Here is a 21,617-nt window from a genome sequence, read left to right on the forward strand (position 1 = left end):
TTTCTGGAGAATCATGACTGGACATTGCAGAGAGATAAAGATAGTTTGAGAGCTCTTGGTGAACAGATAAAAAAATAGAAAGGAGAAATTCAACAATTACAGGCAAGGGTCGTAAAAACAGACTTGGCTCCAATATGTGGACCCTTTGTTCCCTCCATCTACCCTCAAGCTGAGTTGCGCAGGGCAGATCAGATTTCAAGCATCTGGTCAGCACTACCTGGCTTTGAGTCAACAGATACTGACAGTGGTGACAAACTATGTCTTAGGCCAACCAGAACACAGGCTGTGAAAGGAAGTAAAGACAAACCTCCAGTGACAGTAATCACACATGAATCATCATCTCCAAAACAGTTGGATGAATGGTCAAAACGTTGAAACATCCACGAGAAGTGGGTATGAAAACATGCGACCATTGGAAGCGTTATAAGAAACTCTACAATCTACATTTTTATGATGGGTACAGTTATTATCCTTTGTTTTGAACAACCGTGAACATGGTGTACATGAAGAAAAGGTTTATAGAGCTGTTAGTGGTGCAGAGCATGATGTTGCCGATGGATGGAGAGCCATACATGTTTTCCTTAAGGACCTGACCAATGCAACCACCAATTGGGGAGAGATAACCAAATGTTTTCAAAAACCGAAAGAACCGTTTGTTGAATTTGAAGAAAGGTTTAAAGCATAAGTGGTTAGACACAGTGGGTCATCCGACTTGGAAGATGAAGATACACTCAATTCATCCAAAAATGGGGCAATCACCCATCGGCTCATGCAATCCAATCACGATGATTTGCGAAACTTTTGTTTCCACAACTAATTACTGGGAGAGACAAATCTACGGCGACATCATCGACAGGTTGTCACGACTGGGCAGAGACATCAATCAACATAATAAATCGCTGTTATCAGAGTTGTGAAGAAAGAAAACGTGTTCTTATGAGGAATGGCCAGGAGAAGCAGGGTCCGTCTAAGTGAAAATGGAATCAAGGCAACAGCCCCAACGACACAATGCTGATGCAGAAATTTAAGATGCTCTCTCCGGCTCAGCAGCAGAGTTTGCTGGATGCTTTGGAGGGAAACTAATAGACCCCCCTCTTACGTCCCATCTCAGCTGTACATGTGAAATCGGATAGAATACATGTGAACATGATGGTTAACAACATGATGGTTAACACATTTTTTAGTAGATACGGGTGCTGAAGTCACTGTATTGTCCATATCTTATGCAAAACATATATGTCCTTAGTACATGATCAAGAAGATGAGAGCAACAGGAATGAGGGAGGGGGGGGGCAAGACAGATATGAAACAAACCAAACCATGATCAATTTCTATTGATCCAATGCAGATTGATGCAGGGGTGTGGATAGGATAATTTGAGCAACCTAATTTAGGCCTTGATGTTATTATGCAACTTGACTCTAGATTGAACATTTCTGAAGGGAAGGTGACATGCTAAATTAGACAACTGCAGGGATCTACAGTTCAGAACCGTCCTATTTGGACTACGAAGAAAAATGACTGTGGAACTTTGGATATGGAACCAGTGTGCTTGACAGGTGTTTCCCCACCTTGCACAAAACAATATCCCATTAGCAAGGAAGCTATGGATGCTATAAAGTAGTGATTAAAGATTCTGCCGACATTTTGTTCATACTCTTTTGACAATGAATCGAGCTGCACAGGTCACATCTGCTCGTTGGAACAAATGGTTGACTGTGTTGGAGGCTCCTAACATCATCATACAACGTGGCACACCATGTAATCCAGCTACTCTGATGCTTTTTCCAGATACCACATTACTTGAACATGACCGTTATGAATTGGTTATGGATCAGCTCTCTGATGGGTTTATTAAACACTGTTTCCCCATACTTGTTCAATGAACCATAAACAATTAATGAACATACAGCTGTGGAACGGTCGTTAAAACATTAACAGCTTACAGATGGTAGGCAATTAAGGTCACAGTTATGAAAACTTAGGACACTAAAGAGGCCTTTCTACTGACTCTGAAAAACACCAAAAGAAAGATTCCCAGGGTCCCTGCTCATCTGCGTGAACGTGCCTTAGTCATGCTGCAAGGAGGCATGAGGACTGCAGATGTGGCCAAGGCAATAAATTGAAATGTCCGTACTGTGAGACGCCTAAGACAGCACTACAGGGAGACAGGACGGACAGCTGATCGTCCTCACAGTGGCAGACCACGTGTAACAACACCTACACAGGATCGGTACATCCGAACATCACACCTGCAGGACAAGTACAGGATGGCAACAACAACTGCCCGAGTTACACCAGGAACGCACAATCCCTCCATCAGTGCTCAGACTGACCGCAATAGGCTGAGAGAGGCTGGACTGAGGGTTTGTAGGCCTGTTGTAAGGCAGGTCCTCACCAGACATCACCGGCAACAACGTTGCCCATGGGCACAAACCCACTGTCGCTGGACCAGACAGGACTGGCAAACAGTGTTCTTCACTGACGAGTCGCAGTTTTGTCTCACCAGGGGTGATGGTCGGATTTGCATTTATCGTCGAAAGAACGAGTGTTACACCGAGGCCTGTACTCTGGAGCGGGATCGATTTGGAGGTGGAGGGTCTGTCATGGTCTGGGGTGGTATGTCACAGCATCATCGGACTGAGCTTGTTGTCATTGCAGGCAATCTCATCACTGTGCGTTACAGGGAAGACATCCTCCTCTCTCATGTGGTACCCTTTCCCGCAGGCTCATCCTGACATGACCCTCCAGCATGACAATGCCACCAGCCATACTGCTCGTTCTATGCATGATTTCCTGCAAGACAGGAATGTCAGTGTTCTGCCATGGCCAGTAAAGAGCCCGGATCTCAATCCCAATGAGCACATCTGGGACTTGTTGGATCGGAGGGTGAGGGCTAGGACCATTCCCCCCAGAAAAGTCCGGGAACTTGCAGGTGTCTTGGTGGAAGAGTGGGGTAACATCTCACAGCAAGAACTGGCAAATCTAGTGCAGTCCATGAGGAGGACATGCACTGCAGTACTTAATGCAGCTGGTGGCCACACCAGATACTGACTGTTACTTTTGATTTTGACCCCCCCTTTGATAACCTCTCTAGGGTCGGCGGGACGAAATCGTCCCACCTACTCAACAGCCAGTTGAATCCCGTGGCGTGTTATTCAAATACCTTAGAAATACTATTACTTCAATTTCTCAAACATATGACTATTTTACACCATTTTAAAGACAAGACTCTCGTTAATCTAACCACACTGTCCGATTTCAAAAAGGCTTTACAACGAAAGCAAAACATTAGATTATGTCAGCAGAGTACCCAGGCAGAAATAATCAGACACCCATTTTTCAAGCTAGCATATAATGTCACATAAACCCAAACCACAGCTAAATGCAGCACTAACCTTTGATGATCTTCATCAGATGACAACCCTAGGACATTATGTTATACAATACATGCATGTTTTGTTCAATCAAGTTCATATTTATATCAAAAACCAGCTTTTTACATTAGCATGTGACTAGCATGTGACTAGCATACCCCCCGCAAACTTCCGGTGAATTTACTAAATTACTCACGATAAACGTTCACAAAAAACATAACAATTATTTTAAGAATTATAGATACAGAACTCCTCTATGCACTCGCTATGTCCGATTTTAAAATAGCTTTTCGGTGAAAGCACATTTTGCAATATTCTAAGTAGATAGCCCGGCATCACAGGGCTAGTTATTTAGACACCCACCAAGTTTAGCCCTCACCAAAGTCAGATTTACTATAAGAAAAATGTTATTACCTTTGCTGTTCTTCATCAGAATGCACTCCCAGGACTTCTACTTCAATAACAAATGTTGGTTTGGTTCAAAATAATCCATAGTTATGTTCAAATATCCTCTGTTTTGTTCGTGCGTTCAAGACACTATCCGAATGGTAAAGAAGGGTGACGCGCACGACGCATTTCGTGACAAAAAATGTCTTAATATTCCATTACCGTACTTCGAAGCATGTCAACCGCTGTTTAAAATCAATTTTTATGCCATTTTTCTCGTAAAAAAGCGATAATATTGCGACCGGGAAAGCGTGTTTGGGTTCAAAGAGAAAGAAAATAAAAACATGGGGTCGACTCAGCACGCACCTCCGTCCCATTGTCCTCTGATAGAGCACTTACCAAAAGCGCTAATGTTTTTCAGCCAGTGGCTGGAATTACATCATTCAGCTTTTTCCCGCCTTCTGAGAGCCTATGGGAGCCGCAGGAAGTGTCACGTTACAGCAAAGATCCTCAGTTTTCATTAAAGAGAGCCAAGAACAAGAACTTGTCAGACAGGTCACTTCCTGTAAGGAATCTTCTCAGGTTTTTGCCTGCCATATGAGTTCTGTTATACTCACAGACACCATTCAAACAGTTTTAGAAACTTTAGGGTGTTTTCTATCCAAAGCCAATAATTATATGCATATTCTAGTTTCTGGGCAGTAGTAATAACCAGATTAAATCGGGTACGTTTTTTTTCCGGCCGTGCAAATACTGCCCCCTACCCCCAACAGGTTAAGGGACACAATATTCCATTTCTGTTAGTCACATGTCTGTGGAACTTGTTCAGTTTATGTCTCAGTTGTTGAATATTGTTATGTTCATACAAATATTTACACATGTTAAGTTTGCTGAAAATGACCGCAGTTGACAGTGAGAGGATGCTTCTTTTTTGCTGCGTTTATATTTATTTTTTGTAGTTAAGTAAAAGTTGACAGAAATATAAATAGTAAAGATAAAGATACCCTAAAAAATACTTAAGTACAGTAACAAAGTATTTCTACTTCCTTACTTTACACAACTGTGTGTATGTGCGCACATGCATTGGCGTGTGCATACATGTACATGCTTGCATGAGTGTGTGTGTGTGTGTGTGTGTGTGTGTGTGTGTGTGTGTGTGTGTGTGTGTGTGTGTGTGTGTGTGTGTGTGTGTGTGCGTGGTGCATGCATGTATATGTGTTTGGCCAGCCCGGCTCTGTGTGCTACGGTCTACTGGCCCTGTGAGTAAACCTGTCTGGTCCAGATTCTTTCTGGCCATTTAGCTTGGCTAATGGCCACTCTGCCATGGCAAATGGCCCATCTCTCCGCTCTGCCAGCCAGCCGTCACCCTGATAGGCCCTAATGTAAATATTTGGACCAGTACTACCTCCCCCCTAGGGGACAAAACAAGCTCTTTAATTGATATACTGTGCGTCCCCAACATCCTCTCTGTAAGCCCCACCACGCCCCCCTTTGAGTTTTGGGAAGGAACTGGTGTAAGGAGTTGAACAAAAGAACTACAGCAGTGTAGGAGGGATAATGGATTAGTCTTATTCTGTGAAGAAGCTGGTGTCACACTGAGTGTCCCTGGACCTTCAGATCTCAGCGGTGTGCATCTCTGGATCTGTCCTGACAAGAAGTGGAGTTTCGCTTGAGTTAATTCCTTTCAAGTCTTATCACAAGGGTGGATGTACAGACGTGAAAAAAGTGAACCATTACAAAAATGAACTTTAAACGAAAGATAAAATACACAGCACTTTCAAAGTCTACACAGTTGTTCCTTTTAGTTCAGACAAAGTTGCAGAACAAATCTGTTCATGTGGGGACTGAAAATGAAATCACCAGCAGTGAAATCATTTGCCGCCAATTCTGACACCGAATATCATTTGGATGATCAGCTTGTCTGTTGAGTATCTCACAGTGCTTATTACTCTGGGGAAATGAAGCATACAACATTCATCTCTTCGATAACATCTGAGCCATACACAAGTCGTTATGTCAGAAACAGAGCATGGCACTATGGGGCCACTTTCCACTCTTATGGCAGGTCTTTATATCAAGTCCCTCTGAAAACTTCATTAGCTATATAGAGTTTTAAAAAATCTCACTTTCTCTTCAAACAAAAAAGAGGGAGCATTGCATAGCCCAAGGGGCATATGTACAAAATCACAGAGCCCTCCTGAAAGCTTAAGTAGGTCACAGTGTCAGGAGACTCATGTGGGACGTGGCTTGGGCTGGGATCACTTTACACTTCCCCACGTGCTTGCTAATTGACCTTAATTGCCAAATTTACTGGTCAGTAATCTACTTTTAATTTGTAGTTTTTTTACTCCCCCCCTCCTCCTCCTTCCCTCTCTTCACTCCATAGAGTTAGAGAAGAGGGCCAGCCCTGTCCTGAGTGTCACGTTCAATAATGCAGCTCAGGACGGGACCCAATTAGCATTGTGAGCTGAACTCTCAAAAAAGGCAACCTAACGGCGACATATCCTGGGGACATAATTGAACATTACACCAGCTATAATTTGAATTTCTACTGCCTACGGGCTGGGCTCTGAAATAAGTTTGTCTTAAAGGTCATGTAAACTATGGGAGCTCAGATTTCACTGTTTGTCCAATGAGTAGGTAGATTAATGAGAGTAATAATTAGGATCTAATTACTTCGCTGTTGTTCCCGTAAAGAACACTAACGATAAGGTTTACTTTTTTATGTGCTCGCCACAACATTCAATGTTTTAATTATGTCATCTATACACATTTTGAAATTGTATTCTAATGTATTTCTTCTGGTAGGGCAATCAATACAATGTCAGAATGTATCTGTATATAATGTAATGGTCTATTTCGTCCTTACCATTGTGTGATTACAAATGTATGTGTTTTTTGTCTGATACGTATACTACCTCAATGCACAGTATACTTTCTTTGTAACTCGGCTGTAATTTAAATGATAAAGGATCTAGTGTTCTCAAGCTACATTAATGTTAGATAAAGTTAACACACAAAGTAGAAAACAGTTCAATAATGTATAAACGCTGAAACAGTGAATATGTATGTGCATCAGTCTTAGTCACAGATCAAAGTGAAATTGACATACAGGTAAAGAGAAGCCTTGCTTCTAGAGCCATAAAGTGTCTAAAGAACGTCAAGGTTTATTCCATAAGTAATTATCTCAGACAATGAGGGAAAACACTGCTTTTCAAAGACTGTAATAAAAAACGGTAAACTTGTGGGCATCGAGATGCAACATGAGGAACTGTATCACCCCAGCTCTTCAAATACACAGAGGATATCACTGAGGGACAGGAGAGAATGAGGAGAGGCCTTGGTGGGTGGGTACTGTTGGGGTAAGGAAGAAAGACTCAAGTCTAGATCGAAGATCATGAAGTGATTCCAGAGATGAGATGAAGAATTGGTGTCGACTCTCGATTAGGTGGTCAGGGCCTGTGGTTAGGGTCTCTCATGACCTGTCACATGTCACGCCAATGACCTGTGCTGTATCTGCTCTTGGGAGATGCAGACTGAAGAGTGTCTCCTCTTCGTGTATCTCTCTCTATTTCTCCCTCCGCCTCTTCGTACCCTCCTCTCTCCCTCTACTAATCGCGTCTGTCTTTAATAGCATCTCTGGTGGTAGTGATAGGAAAACTCAGTGCGGACCTTCAGATCGCATTACCCCAGGCCAGTCCAGATTTGAGTGGCTGAACTTGTAACCTTATGATCCTCCAGCCTAAACTTAATGGGGCACCAGAGTCCCAACCCGCCTCAACCAGCCCATCGCATTAGTACCACTCGGGGCCCTTCAGACGGACTGGCCGCAAATGTGAGGTAGCACCGCTGGGCCAGAGATCTGCCTGAGTTTACAATGGCCCCAGGTCATGTGTCCGTGACATCACTGGCCAGCCTCGTCGCCCCGGGTCACCATCATCAGATAGGGAGGCCGACCCAGAATGGGCCTGAGTGGCCGGAAAGTCTGATGATTATGACATCATCACGCCCATACAGCTCCATGATGGAGCTCGCCCATACAGAACATCTGCCGGGCATCGCCCTGGAAAGAGAGGGGTGGACTCTCTGGTAGTGGAGCTGCTCAGCTCAGCCGAGAGAGAGAGAGAGACCACTATGAGAGAGATTTGCCAGGGTGAAAGCTGTTTGGTTAGAAAACGCATGTTTAGGTGCCCAACAAGCCAACACCATATTCACTGCCAACTAATTCAACAAGCACTAGGGTCACTGGGATGCACAGAGATAACAAGAAACCACTTGGTGAAAAACAGGGCCTTACACAAAACCTACAAGGTTTAATAGACTTTCACCATACTAAACACCCCATCTCAAAGGTACTCTGACTATGTTGATTGGCTACATACAGGTTGGCCAACTAAAAGGTATTGCAAGATCACAAAACCTCCTGATGGAGGATCATTCACTCTCTCGCCCATCCCAAACAGAGACCCGGGGCTTGTAGCCTGTGTCTTTATCCTCCGTGAGGGGAAACAGAGGTGTGTCTGTTAGCCTAATCGCTAAGCCCACTTATGGAACAGCAGTCAAGTGAATTAGGCGCACAGCATTACGGTTCAACGTAATGGAAGCCAACAAGTTGACGGGATACTAGTGAATTTATGGCGCGCGCACAGCAGCTGAAAAAAATGGCAAAACTAGTAGGTTGACTAGTCTTTTATCTGATTGGATTACTGTTACTCAGACCATACACAGTCAAGAATGAATAACTCCAACCTCTCTCTCTCTCTTGTGGGTGGGAGAGGAGATGGACTGGAGATGACCTGACCTAATTGGAGAACATATCCAAACTGATGTATATCTATTTGATAAACCTTCTATCTTAAATACTGTATATAGTATGTTTGTGAATGTAGAAGAATAAGCAACTTGCTTCTGTGCCTAAGAGTAAGCTTGGCTGCATCATGGACTGGATGGTGGACACATCCAAAAGATCACTAAGTATATGTATACTATGCATTAAATAGCATGATTCCTATAAGCACAATACACCAGCAGAGCAAACCAACATCATCGGCCAAAGGACGATTGGAGGTTTTGAGTGAAAATATACGGGTTGCACTTTCATTAATTAATACTATTGCATTTTAGTTAATAAATGGTTTATAACCACAGAATAGAATCCACCTTGAAAAGCAAACTGTGTCACTAAAAGAAAACAACAACCTGCAAAATCCACCTGTTGAACAAGACACAGAAGAACCAACCCAGAAGAGACAACACAGAACAAACAACATGGCTAAAGGGATGAGCATGTTTCAGTTCATGCCGAACCGAATGAGTGTACTCGCATAATCCCTTAAAAGATCTTCGCTTGAGAAACGAGAAAAAAGCGGCAAATGGTACTGTTTGTCCATTTTGAGACGCCGTAGTCAGTATACACTTCCTCAAAATTGTCAGAAAAAATCTAAAATAACTCAAGAAATCTGTCATTAATTTAGACATTTTTTGCCAAGGAGATCTTAGTTGCACAATTTAACATCTGACTAAGATTTTTTTGTATGAAATGTGCATGAAAACGAGTCGTCTCTCATTGAATGACAACAAAGACTTTATTGAAGAATCCCAATGTTGACCAATCACAGATGAAGGTGCGTAGACTTCGGCTCCGAACTCTGGCTCCCCCAGAAAAAATGTATTGTGCCAGAACAGCCAAAGTCCAAAAGAACTAAAACGTTGTCATAATATATGCATAAACTCTACCAAACTGTTTCGGCTTGGAAGCATGAGGATAGACTACATTCCCACCTTTCATCAAAAAAATATTTTCTTTAAAACCCATTTTCCTATTCATCCCTGTCATTATTGTAAAACAGCCCGGTGATCCTGCTCTGTTTTCAATTAGGCCGCTGGTTGTTTACAAGTATTGTGCTGAGGCTGTTGGACCCATGTAGGCTGCCCTCGAGGCCATTGTGCCTGCCGACAATGGATAATGAGCTTTCTGCCCATGTGCGGCTTGCAGGGCAGAGCGGCAGACAGACAACGTGCCCGTCACCCCCCACCCAAACACACACACACATGCACACGCAAAAACAGGACAGACAATATAAATACATTTTTTTTAATTTGTTTGTCCCCATAGGAGAAGCGTTTTAGGTTCCAGGTAGAACCTTTTGGTGGTGAAAAAGATTCTAAGAACCTTTTAGTGGTGCAAGGGTTCCACATAGAATCTTGTATCAATGAAAGGGTTTCATTTGGAACCAAAAATAGTTATTTTCAGAGGGTTCTCCTATGGGGACAATTGAAGAACCCTTTATGGTTCTAGGTACTGCAGCACCTTCTTTTTTAAGAGGGTACTGACCCCAGACTCCTACTTATGTCTCAGATACTTCTCAACCAACCAACTGTCCACTCTGATATCTAATGAACAGCCACCTCTCTACTTTCCGCTATTTGAGATTCAGTTGGTCAGATATGGACATTGTTGCTGCCTGGTCAATTAAACCTGACGCACTAAATAATAATGTTCTCATGTTCAGACAGTGACTCAAAAACCCACAACCGTAGACAACAATCAGCTTTGGAGAAGTTCTAAGTGGTCTGTTAGGTGGGCAAGTCTGTTGAGTCACTGTATTGTTCAGCAGTGTGGGGTGGGAAGTGGGGGGGTCTACGATATCACGTAGACCCTTGAGCAGGTAAGGAGATAAAATCCCAGCCGGATTTACATGCCACAAGTGATGCAGAGAAAGAGACACCTCATCCATTGCAGCCACATCAAAGGAGACCAGGTTATTAACGGGGGATGGAGAGCACTGGAGGCTGCATTACAAACACACGCTCTCCCACGCTCATTTAGAATCAACAACACACGCAAACACAATTACACACAGCAAAACAACCACGTAAACACACAAGTATACATACCAACTATGTTCTATATCTTTCTCTATTATCGACATGATGACGAAACTACTCTATTGTCGGTGCCTCTCACAATTAGGCAACTTATTGAGCTCAAGATGCAATATGCATGTTAATTTAATGGGTTCTCTGGTTTGGGGGAAAATTTTAAATGCTTTGATGTTCACCAAACTTGGCAGTCAATCGTCAGTGACAAACAATTGCAGACTTAATGAAGACAGCAAAAACAATGGCCAGGGCTATTGTTTCAAATACATGCATGTTAATATGCCTCAAATACATGCATTTAAATGTGATTTGAATCAATACCTTTTAATTGGCCAATGTCTGTATTCTTGTCCTTGATATATAGCACTTACTGAATCCTCCTGAACGGAATAACCTTTATGATTTAATTGGTAATGAAATAAGAGCAGTTTTAAATGATGTTACCTTCATCAGCACCTCTCAGTTACAGGAACCAGACAGACTTGGATGGAACAGTTACATTTTTACATTTACGTCATTTAGCAGACGCTCTTATCCAGAGCGACTTACAAATTGGTGCATTCACCTTATGATATCCCGGGTAAGTCTGCAAAGGACAGTGTCAGCAATAAGATGTAAAACTCAAGAAATATCTTACTAACGGTTGACAGACTAGGCTAGGGATGGGCAACTGGTAAGCCTGCGGATCAAAATATTATTTAGATTTTAAAAAATCTGGGAACTCAGTCCGGGTCTCAACTTACTGTTGAGATTTAGAATAATAAAATACACAAAGTGTAATTTAGAAATGTGGTTGTGCATCAGCAGTTTTTTCTTGTTCTCATCAGTGATTTTGATTGACAAATGAGTCTAGCCAGCTCTCTAAACTTGCAGTAATCATGATCGAATTACCGACCGGGGGCCCCCATTGATTTTATTAGTCCCTCTCACTCAGTTATCACATTAAAAACTGCAAACACTTTCTCCACCTTATGACAAAAAGGTGCAGGAAATTAGTTGTAAAACCCAACAACATTTCGTCGCCGGTCAAGCGAGCCACTGCGGCCCCTCATGATGAGTTCAGATTTTTATATGGCCCCCAGCCCCATAAAAGTTGCCCTTCCCTGGACTCGGCCTACTCTAGGCCTACTCACATTCACCATTTTACACTGAACAAAAATATAAACGCAACATGTAAAGTGTTGGTCCATGTTTCATGAGCTGAAATAAATGATCCCAGAAATGTTACATACGCACATACTTTCAAATTTTGTGCAAACATTTGTTTACATCCCTGTTAGTGAGCATTTCTCCTTTGCCAGGATAATCCATTCACCTGACAGGTATGGTATATCAAGAAGCTGATTAAACAGTATGATCATTACACAGGTGCACCTTGTGCTGAGGACAATAAAAGGCCACTCTAAAATATGCAGTTTTGTTACAACATAATGCCACAGATATCTCAACTTTTGAGGGAGCGTCAAACGAGGCAAGCTGACTGCAGGAATGTCCACCAGAGCTGTTGCCAGAGAATTGAATGTTCATTTCTCTACCATAAGCCACCTCCAATGTCATTTTAGGGACTTTGGCAGTACGTCCAACTGGCCTCACAAGCGCAGACCATCTGTGTGCTCGTCATCCACACCAGGGTCTTGACCTGACTGCAGTTCGGCGTTGTAACCGACTTCAGTTAGCAAATGCTCACCTTCAATGACCACTGGCACGCTGGAGAAGTTTTCTCTTCACGGATGAATCCCGGTTTCAACTGTACCGGGCAGATGGTCTTGTGTGGGCGAGGGGTTTCCTGATGTCAACATTGTGAACAGAGTGCCCCATGGTGGCGGTGGGGTTATGGTATGGGCAGGCATAAGCTACAGACAACAAACACAGATACTGACTGGTTTTCTGATCCACGCCCCAACAGATGCATTTCTGTATTCCTAGTCATGTTAAATCCATATAGGGCCTAATTCATTTATTTCCATTGAAATTGTTGCATTTTGCATTTATATATTTTTCCAGTATACTTGTCTAGCCCTGGATAGCTGAAGCACGTCATCTGGCTACTTTTTATGATTTAAAAATGAACAGTGTCAATGTAGCACATTAGGCCTATATTAACATTTCTGCTCACATTTGAGGAAATCAGTCAGGTTGGCATAGTATAGGTGAAGGTAGGCCTATGCTTTTGTATGCTGTAGCAAAGACGTTTCAGTCAAGGACCAAGGTCACCAAATATGTAAAATGCCTTGTCTGTACAGTGGAGCAGAAGTGAAGGATTGAGGTCAAATGTAAATCTGTATCTTACTTGTCATATGTCCAGCATGTGTTGATCCATCTGGAGCTGTAGCTAGAAGTGAATAATCAGCACAAGCTGCGCGAGCATGATCCGAAATGGTAAGGGCGGGAAATATAGCAAGCCTCTCCATGTATTCATAGTACACAGACGCAAAATTATACAAAATATGTCACTTTTTCCTTAGCGTTCGTTGCCAGAAAAATGATTGAAATATGTGTATACATTAAACACTATTTGGCCAATGTAAAAAACTGAAGTTATTAGCCTATTGTGTTAACATGGGCCTAGGCTACTCAAGGACGGGTAAAATAATATGTTTATTGTGAGGACAATCCAGCAACTTCCTTGGAAGTTGTGGGAATGTACGTTTTTGATTTCCCATTGCTTCTGGGATAGAAGCCATACGTTTTCTGACCAGTAAAAAAGTGTTTTAAACATTCTGAGAACTGAAGTAAAAAAAAAAGTGCCTTTTCTGGAAACATTAACTTTTAGGTTTTACTATGGTTCCCTGAAAGTTTTCCTTGGAGATTTTATTAACCTTCTGAGAATGGAAATGATAGGTTATTTAATAACGTTCTGAGAACATGTTTCAATAAGACTTTTAACAACTCTGCTAGCTTAGGTTAACTGTTTTGAACTCCAAGCACAGATATTCATTTACTTAGACATTAATCATGAAAACACATCTATATTTTAATATGGCAAGGCATCAGTCAGACTTGAACCTATGACCTTCTGATCTCTATCCATGGAATTAGTCCACTGCCTCACCAGGATGAAGCTAGAATAGCATGTTTTTTTTACTCATACAATGCTGTTCATTTTAGTCTATTCATACAGACCACATTTCAAAGGAAACAAGCACTCATTAAGATCAGGTGTGGTGAGTTAGTGGGCGCAGCCAACACACTTAACAAGGTAGAGGATAGAGTTTTGTTGACGCTGAGAATGGAATGTATATGTGTTTCAATAACATTCTTTGAATGTTATGAATGTTTTGTTGTTTTTAAGGAAAGTGTTAATGTTCAGAGAACATTACTTTAAATAGAACCATGAGGAACCCTGATGAAAACATTATGCTGAAGTACTGAAATTCCCACAGAAGGACATGGGAATTTTGTATTGGAGTTTTTACTCTTGTAGGATGGCCAAAATTAGGGTGACTAAATCAATGGAGGCCAGATAAAAAGAAAGTTATCAAAAATAAGGAAAATTGCACAGCATCGCCTCAGCTAGGCAGGATGCTGTAGGAGAATGAAGGCTACCTGAGAGACTCACTTTCCTGTTGAACTCGTCATATTTTCAAATCGGCAGGATTCTCGATCTGCTGAGGATGCAGCGTTCATAGACTCGCCACTATTGGTTGATCGGTCTTGAGATATTGCTTATTTGTTAGTTTTGTTATGAAGGGATTTGAGATTTTTATGAAAAGGGCTATAGAAGTTTAAATGTGGCTTATTATAAAACAATGAGGTAAGATAACTCTCAATTTTGAGGCATATGTAGTATTTTCATATTTTAGTAGCCTATATGCTTTTCAAATTAATGCGATATTCCTGTAATTTTTTTTGAAGTTTCCTCCGAAAACCAAGCTCTCTATGTGGTGTCAACGAAGCACTGAGTTTAACCAAGCGTCTTATTTTAAAAGCCTTTTACATTTAATTCAGCTCCTATCATGCTAATGTAGCTTTTTGCGACCCTGAGCAGGTCGGGTGGACACCCTACAAATAGTGTGATGTTGCAGGCTATATTTCGCTACAGTAGCCTAGGTCTAACACTTGCTGAGTTAAACAAACTCAAAGTATGCTGGTCCTACCATGTCTGATAAGGTCAAAACCATCAACAACCATTTTTTTGCCACAAAAAGGACTGGGAGGTTTTCAGTGGGGGCTTCGGCAAGACTGTCTCCAATAAATTGAATATATTAAACGCGACTTTAGGTCGTGATCACACTTGTCATGTTCAATTCGGAGTTGAGTCACACCGGGGTGAGAAGCCTCGTCTAATTATGTAAAAGTTGTCAAGTCTTTAGGATTTGCTTGCTATCTGCGCGTGGTACCCGCCCGAGAAACAACAGGCTGTCGGAAACCTGTGCCCACCATTGCCTCAGAGGCGAAAACCTGTGCGTAGCGCGGGACGCACGAGCTGGCTGGAGATCCGAGATGTCTTGATATATTACTCACAGAATCAGTCAAGTGAATCGAAAAACAGTGAGGGGTTATATGCGTGCCATTTTCTTTCTTAATGACTTGTAGTTTGTCATGTTTGTGTCTGGGAAATGAGGTGGTCCACCAGTTAGTCTAATGTGATAAAAAAAATAAAAGTCGACTACATTTCTTGATTTGGCCAAAGATGATCTATTTTATTGACAAGATAGCCGGGTTGACCGCTTTAACGATGGAAATACATGTCTTCAATTATTGAAGGCAGGCGAGATCAGGTGGGGCCATTCTAGCCAATGAGAGGGCAGATACGTGTTTGAACAAAAGGAACAACTAAGTATTTTTTTCTCAAAGGTCATCCACTTATAGGCCTATCAGTACATTTATGACAGCTTAAACATTACGAAACTTCAATTCGATTAAATGAGCCTCACGTAATTCGACACTCATAGATCTCCATACAAAAAGGCCTAATCTCACAGGACAGATTTTAGGGCAGAGTAAATCCTCTCGCTTCTCCTCTTCCTCTCTGATTTAGTTCAGAAATTCTAGTGGCCATGACTGAATTCAAACCTGAGTTGGTTTCTGAGTGGGGTTTAATGTGTGTGTTTGCAGGTGGGAAGAGTTAGCCAAATAATTTAACCAATCTTTTTTTTAGCTTCAGCTGACTGGTGTGTGACCATGGAAAAATTGGTTTAACATTGGATACCGTTAATAAATTACACAATGTTAATAGGGCAATATTTTCATGTTGCACACATTTTCTTTGTCTCATAAAATGCGCTCAATATTTGTATATTAATTTCTACAATTTAAAGTTGGTTTGAGGTTTTTAAGTCATTGAAATTTGTAGCTTTTGACTTTTTAAAATATTGTCCAGTGACCATTGTGTAATTTACTGATGGTCCCTAACTAACCCCATATGGATATCGAATGTAAAACCAAATTGCCCATGGACATTATAATTAATGATTAATTGGGTGCTGCCAGCTGTGGGCATGTGGGCAAGATTAAAATAAACTCAACCCATAGAAAACTGTTATAGTACCCTTCATTCCGTGACATACCATTTTTTCCTAGCATCTCCAGATCTCAGTTTTGGACGAGATTGACTTTATGACCAAAAGTATCCTGTTTTACACTTTGTAGTCAGTAAATGTTTCTGACTAATAAATGTTTCTGACTCTTATTGGGGCGGCATGTAGCCTAGTGATTAGAGTGTTGGACCTGTAACTGAAAGGTTACAAGATCAAATCCCTGAGCTGACAAGGTACAAATCTGTTGTTCTGAACAAGGCAGTTAACTAGGCTGTCATTGAAAATTAGAATTTGTTCTTAACTAACTTGCCAAAGTAAATAATAACAAAAATATATATATTGATGCCACATATGCCATTTTAAACAAGAAGTAGATTTTTAGAGACAGTCGCTCTTTAAAAATGGTTTAAAGCTAATTTCCTGCAATTCTACACATTTTGCCATGACTATGTTAATATGATATCTGAGTGAGAATAACTAACACAATCAATGGGGGCCCCCTGGAGGTCAGGGCTCTGGGCAAGTGCCCTGCGTGCTCAGTAAGTATTCGGCCATGATTTCTACAAGTTTAGATAACTGGCTAAACTAACTACCAATCTAAAAATTCTTAACTGACATGGCTAATTGAGTGACTATCAGTGACTGATATAAGAAAAAAAACTGCCAAATGATGCATAACCAAATTTCAAAATTGCATCTAGTGTATTCTACTATTCTTACTCTCAATAGTAAGTTGAGACCGCAGCACTGCAGGTCAGTAGGTGGGTAAAATCAGCCCTGTAAAGCAAATGGTCTACTCTAGTGGCCGTGACTTCACCCACATAATTGAATGGAACATGCATTATACTGTATCTCCACGGCTTCATCAGGAGCATTTTCAGGTTACAGTAGCAACGTAAGGCAGTGGTCTTGACATCGGCATCACACCATTCAGGACCATAGGCTAGGGCAGTGGTCAGAGCTTGACAATGGCGCACTGGTCACGGTACCACTCAGCTGTAGGTCAGGGGGAAGGTACTTAATGTTTTTGATTTAACCGACCTGGAAGACCAGGTGTGTTGAATTTAGGCAATCGATGAACTGATCAAATCAAAATAAAATGTTATTTGTCACATGCTTCGTAAACAACTGGTGTAGACTAACAGTGAAATGTTTACGGGCCCTTCCCAATAATGCAGCGAAAAAGAGAAATAAATACACAATGAGTAACGATAACTTGGCTATAGGTGTGGTGCCTAGTTGGAACAAAATCAGAGTTGCCTATCCATGCTGTAGGTGGTCAATGAGGTGGTCAGTGACGGCAAAACAAGTGACAACTGAAACCACTGTGTTTTATCTATAGAGAACCTATAATTCACTTCAACTCAATTTGCTTTATTTCATGTTGTCATTGTACCATTCTCATTTGACTGATTCAAGTCATTTAATTGTATTAGAGGCCTAATCCCCTGGTCTTCGTTTAAGATGTGTGGGGAAGAATTAAATAAATCATCAAATTCTGATTAAATGTATGGTTTACTGTACAAAAAATATGATGTAACTTACTGACATTTTGATGTCTTGTGAGGCAAGTAGACAGAACAAGTCAAACCAGTTGTGACCTCCCAACAGTTGGGAAACACTGCAGTTTTGAGGAACATTGGAAAAGGGTGCCCTCTGCTGTTTATAATGCTAAAATAAAATAGTTTTAATAGGGATTCTGTCTTTATTTTTCTGTTTCTCTCTCACTAAAATACAAACATCAAGGTCACATGTTATTGATACATTATTATATATATTAAAAAAAATAAGACAGCATATTTTCTATTTACAAACTGTAATAACACTTTTTCAAAAGTCTTACCAAGAAAACAATAACACCTTTAAACAATGAAGTCAGACTCCTACAATGTCATGGACTGTCTTGATGAATTTTTATTTGTACACATTCTGAACACATTTTATTATCCAGACAACTGCAATACAATTTTTTTCCTAAACCAAGTGAAAGAGCTCCAACTCTACATTCAGTTGTGCTGCTCTGTGGCTGACCCTGTGCCTCTCAATGTGTGTTCTATTCTATTCAGATACATGAATAGTTACATGAATGCATGATTATCTGTGCTACCTTTTGATGGTGGGGGTAGACAGACACTAGACAGGGTGACCAGGGTGGGATGGGTTAGAGGAGAGGAGCGGGTGTCTGGGTTCCCTACGGCAGACAGTCTTGGGACAGACAGACGCTAGGCTGCAAGGCCTCAGGGGTGCCAGTGCTACTGACAAGGTCCTGGTGTCACATGATGCCATGATGGGGTAAACAAGGTCAAACAAAGTCAGGTTACAGCTGTCTGTCTGTCTGTCTCCCCCAGACTGGCAGACTGACTGGAACCAGCAAGGTGACGTGTCATTTCCAAAAGAAAGTAGAAAATAAAATAAAACATAAGACGTAACTGAAATAATTATCTGGAGTGTGTCATCTCTTTTATATGTCGTCATCCCCTTTGTGGACTAGCACCCTTTCAAAACACAGAGACCATCAATTTGACCAGCAAGGTACCTAGGCTAAGTGCAGAGAGCAAGGTGTATAGGGAGAGATGGAGAAAGGGGAAAAGGTCATGGGGTTGAGGCACAGAGGGGAAAGAAGAGGGTTGAGGTGTACAAAGAGATGGAAGATTTATATAGGCAGTAGTATGGGAAGGAAATATTTTGAAGTAACAGTTGGAGTATAGAGAGAGAGTAGGAAGAAAATATAATTATATCACATTGGTATATTAGTCGATTTAATAATTTGATGTTATTGGAGTAGGTGTGAGCTGAGAGTTAACGTTAATAAATTAGGTACACTGGTACTGATAACATACAAATGAATCCATGGTCGACCAATAACAGAATGGAATTTAGTATGTTGAGCACAACCAATCCAATAGGAGACTAATTGGAAACTATGGAGACAACAGGAGTATGTTGACATTGAGACATATTGATCAATATGTCAAAGCACTCTATGCCAGAGGCAATTTTGGAGTAAAAACAGAGAGGGATTACCATAGAGAGAGAGAGAACGATAGAGAGAGAGAGAGAGAGAGAGAGGAGGGGTTGCACTTTAGTCTCCCCTTAGCCTTGCCGGGGGTGTGACGCTGCGCCTATCTGTCTGATCTGGTTTGCTATAGGCTTTTTATTGATCACAGGCTGGGTGAGGGTAAGGATGAGTGGTTTGATTAGGTGCCCCTGGTGGTACTGTCCATCTGTGTGTCTGTGGCCAGTGGTCAGTCTGTTGACTGGTAATACCGTTACATCCTGGGGCCAGTTCCCAGTCCAGCCCAGTTAACACCAGAAAATACCAAAACACCCTGGACCGATCCCAGTGATTCCAGTTTAATGCTTAGCATTAAGTCTATCTGTAATAAATGTTTATTCACTCAGCACTGTTAGCAGTAGATACAGTTCAGTAGAACAGATGTTTCTGTGTTCAAAGTCCCACACATCACAATCAATGCACCAATTAATGATATAGCACTAACTTTAGGTTGAAAACAAATGCCAAACTATGTGCTAATGGAAAACACTTAAAATGTGTTATTTTTTTTTTTTTAGCTATACATTAAAATACACAGTGAAGGTAATGTCAGCCGAATTCAGGTGAATCCAAAATGATAGTGGATCCTTGCAATATCCCAATCCACCTCTGGATGGAGCCTTGCCACCATGAGAAATTTGAACCAGTATCTTTACAAGATGGCAACACAAAAATATCCTAACAACAGGCAATAACCCCTAGCGTGTTATGCTAACCACCCATGAGACTGATCCATTAGCAATATATGTATTTTCTTTAACAGCAGGAACTACTCATGTGAACATAATTACTTTACAATACAATAACTACAGTATTCTACCGTACAGTCCATTTGAAAACCATAATAGAAAATAAATAATAACACTCTGATCCTGTTGAGGTGTAAGTCAATCCACAATGTAAATTAAAGCAATCCTTGACCAAAAGGTCATTCTCCTGCCATAGGTAATGCCACAGGCAGTGTGCTGAGGATAGGCTATAATGGTGGTGGTATGTGTGTATGTGTGTGTGTGCGCGTGTGCGCATGTGTGGGGATGCGCTTGTGTGCGTGCATGCATCCATGTGTGTGCGTATGTATGTGTGTGTGTGCCTGCTTTGAGGACGGGACTGTCAGAAGCTGGAATGTGGTGTACGGACCTGGGGCCCACAAGGCTCCCTCTCAACACTAGGCCTGCTGGTCGGCTTGCGGTAAGTGAGTCGGTGACGGAAGTGTCCGCTGAGCAGGATGTAGATGAAAGGGTTAATGCTGCTGGCGGCGTAGCTGAGGCACACTGACAGGTAGTAGCAGGTGTAGTAGGCCAGCGTGGGCTGCCGCAGTGTTAAGTTGACCAGCTGGAGCATGTGGTAGGGCCCTACGCTCACCAGGAAAACCGCCACTAGGACCAGAACCATCTTGGTGAGGCGGATGGCTCGGTCCCTGGACTGGTTGTTAGCACTGAAGCTGAGGAGGGGAGAGGAACCAGGGGCAGGGGTTAGTGACAATAATGACCAGCATAGAAGCATGAATCAAGAAGTTCCCTCCTGCATCAGATAAGTCATTCCCACTATAATTTGTTTCAATAATTTTGGTTTACTGAGTGGATAACCTTGTCCTCAGGCTCAATTTCTACCCACAGAAAAACAGACGGCTAATGACTAGATTACTGAATTGAGGTCATGGTTCCGTTAGATTTCTCCAGCATAGAACTGTTTTAATGTCATTTCTTTTTAGAACACCCACCAAAACCTGTAATTTCATACCTGTGGGCATCTCTATTTCTAGTGCCTCACATTTACTGTATCTAGTACCTTTGTGTGTCTCTGTGTATATAAGTAACTATCAGGCTCTGCCACGGTTGATGACCACGACTACATTTGACCACGCTCTCTGCCACTAGAGATACCATAGGATCTCGCCCTGCCCAGGGTATTACGTTATTCAGGCCTGCTCTATGCACGCCCATGTGTGCCCGCTGGGCAGCTGCCAGCGGGCATGACTCACCGCCGTTCCCTCTTGTTCTTCTGGTACATCCTCCAGGTATAGCACAGGATCAGCATGTAACAGGTGAGGATAAGGGGCAAGGGCAGAAAGAAAGATGTGATGGTCTGATAGAGGGTGTACCTGGGGGGGAGATTTATGAGAGAGCGAGAGAGAGAGAGAGAGAAGATGTGTATCAGCTTTCAGTAGCTACAGTACCATCCCACTAGGCAAAAACGGGTTGAATCAATGTTGTTTCCATATAATTTCAACCCCAAAAATATATGTGATCAATGTTGAATCAATGTGGAAATATAATTGGATTTGCAGAAAGTAAGGGCATTTCATCTTTTTTTCACTCAACTTTTAACCTAAATCCAATGACATGGTTACATTTTTCATTGATTTCACGCTAGTTGACTCAACCAAATGTCAATCGAAACTAGACATTGAACTGATGTCTGTGCCCAGTGGGATGT

The 21,617-nt window shown here is 41.7% G+C and overlaps 1 protein-coding gene across 1 annotated transcript in view; it reads right to left on the bottom strand.

Annotated features, from left to right (window-relative positions):
- Positions 1–20,135: 20,135 nt before the first annotated feature.
- The window catches only part of LOC106604995 (melanin-concentrating hormone receptor 2), a 29,375-nt gene continuing 27,893 nt past the window's right edge, over positions 20,136–21,617 (bottom strand). The window contains exons 4-5 of the mRNA XM_045717726.1: positions 21,163–21,282; positions 20,136–20,616 (exon numbers count right to left, since the gene is read on the bottom strand). Of these exons, the coding sequence (XP_045573682.1) occupies positions 20,292–20,616; positions 21,163–21,282 (445 nt within the window). The 3' untranslated portion in view covers positions 20,136–20,291. The remainder of the gene's footprint in view (positions 20,617–21,162; positions 21,283–21,617) is intronic.

Source organism: Salmo salar, chromosome ssa05 (genome assembly GCF_905237065.1).
Source record: "Salmo salar chromosome ssa05, Ssal_v3.1, whole genome shotgun sequence".
Taxonomy (NCBI): Eukaryota; Metazoa; Chordata; class Actinopteri; order Salmoniformes; family Salmonidae; genus Salmo; species Salmo salar.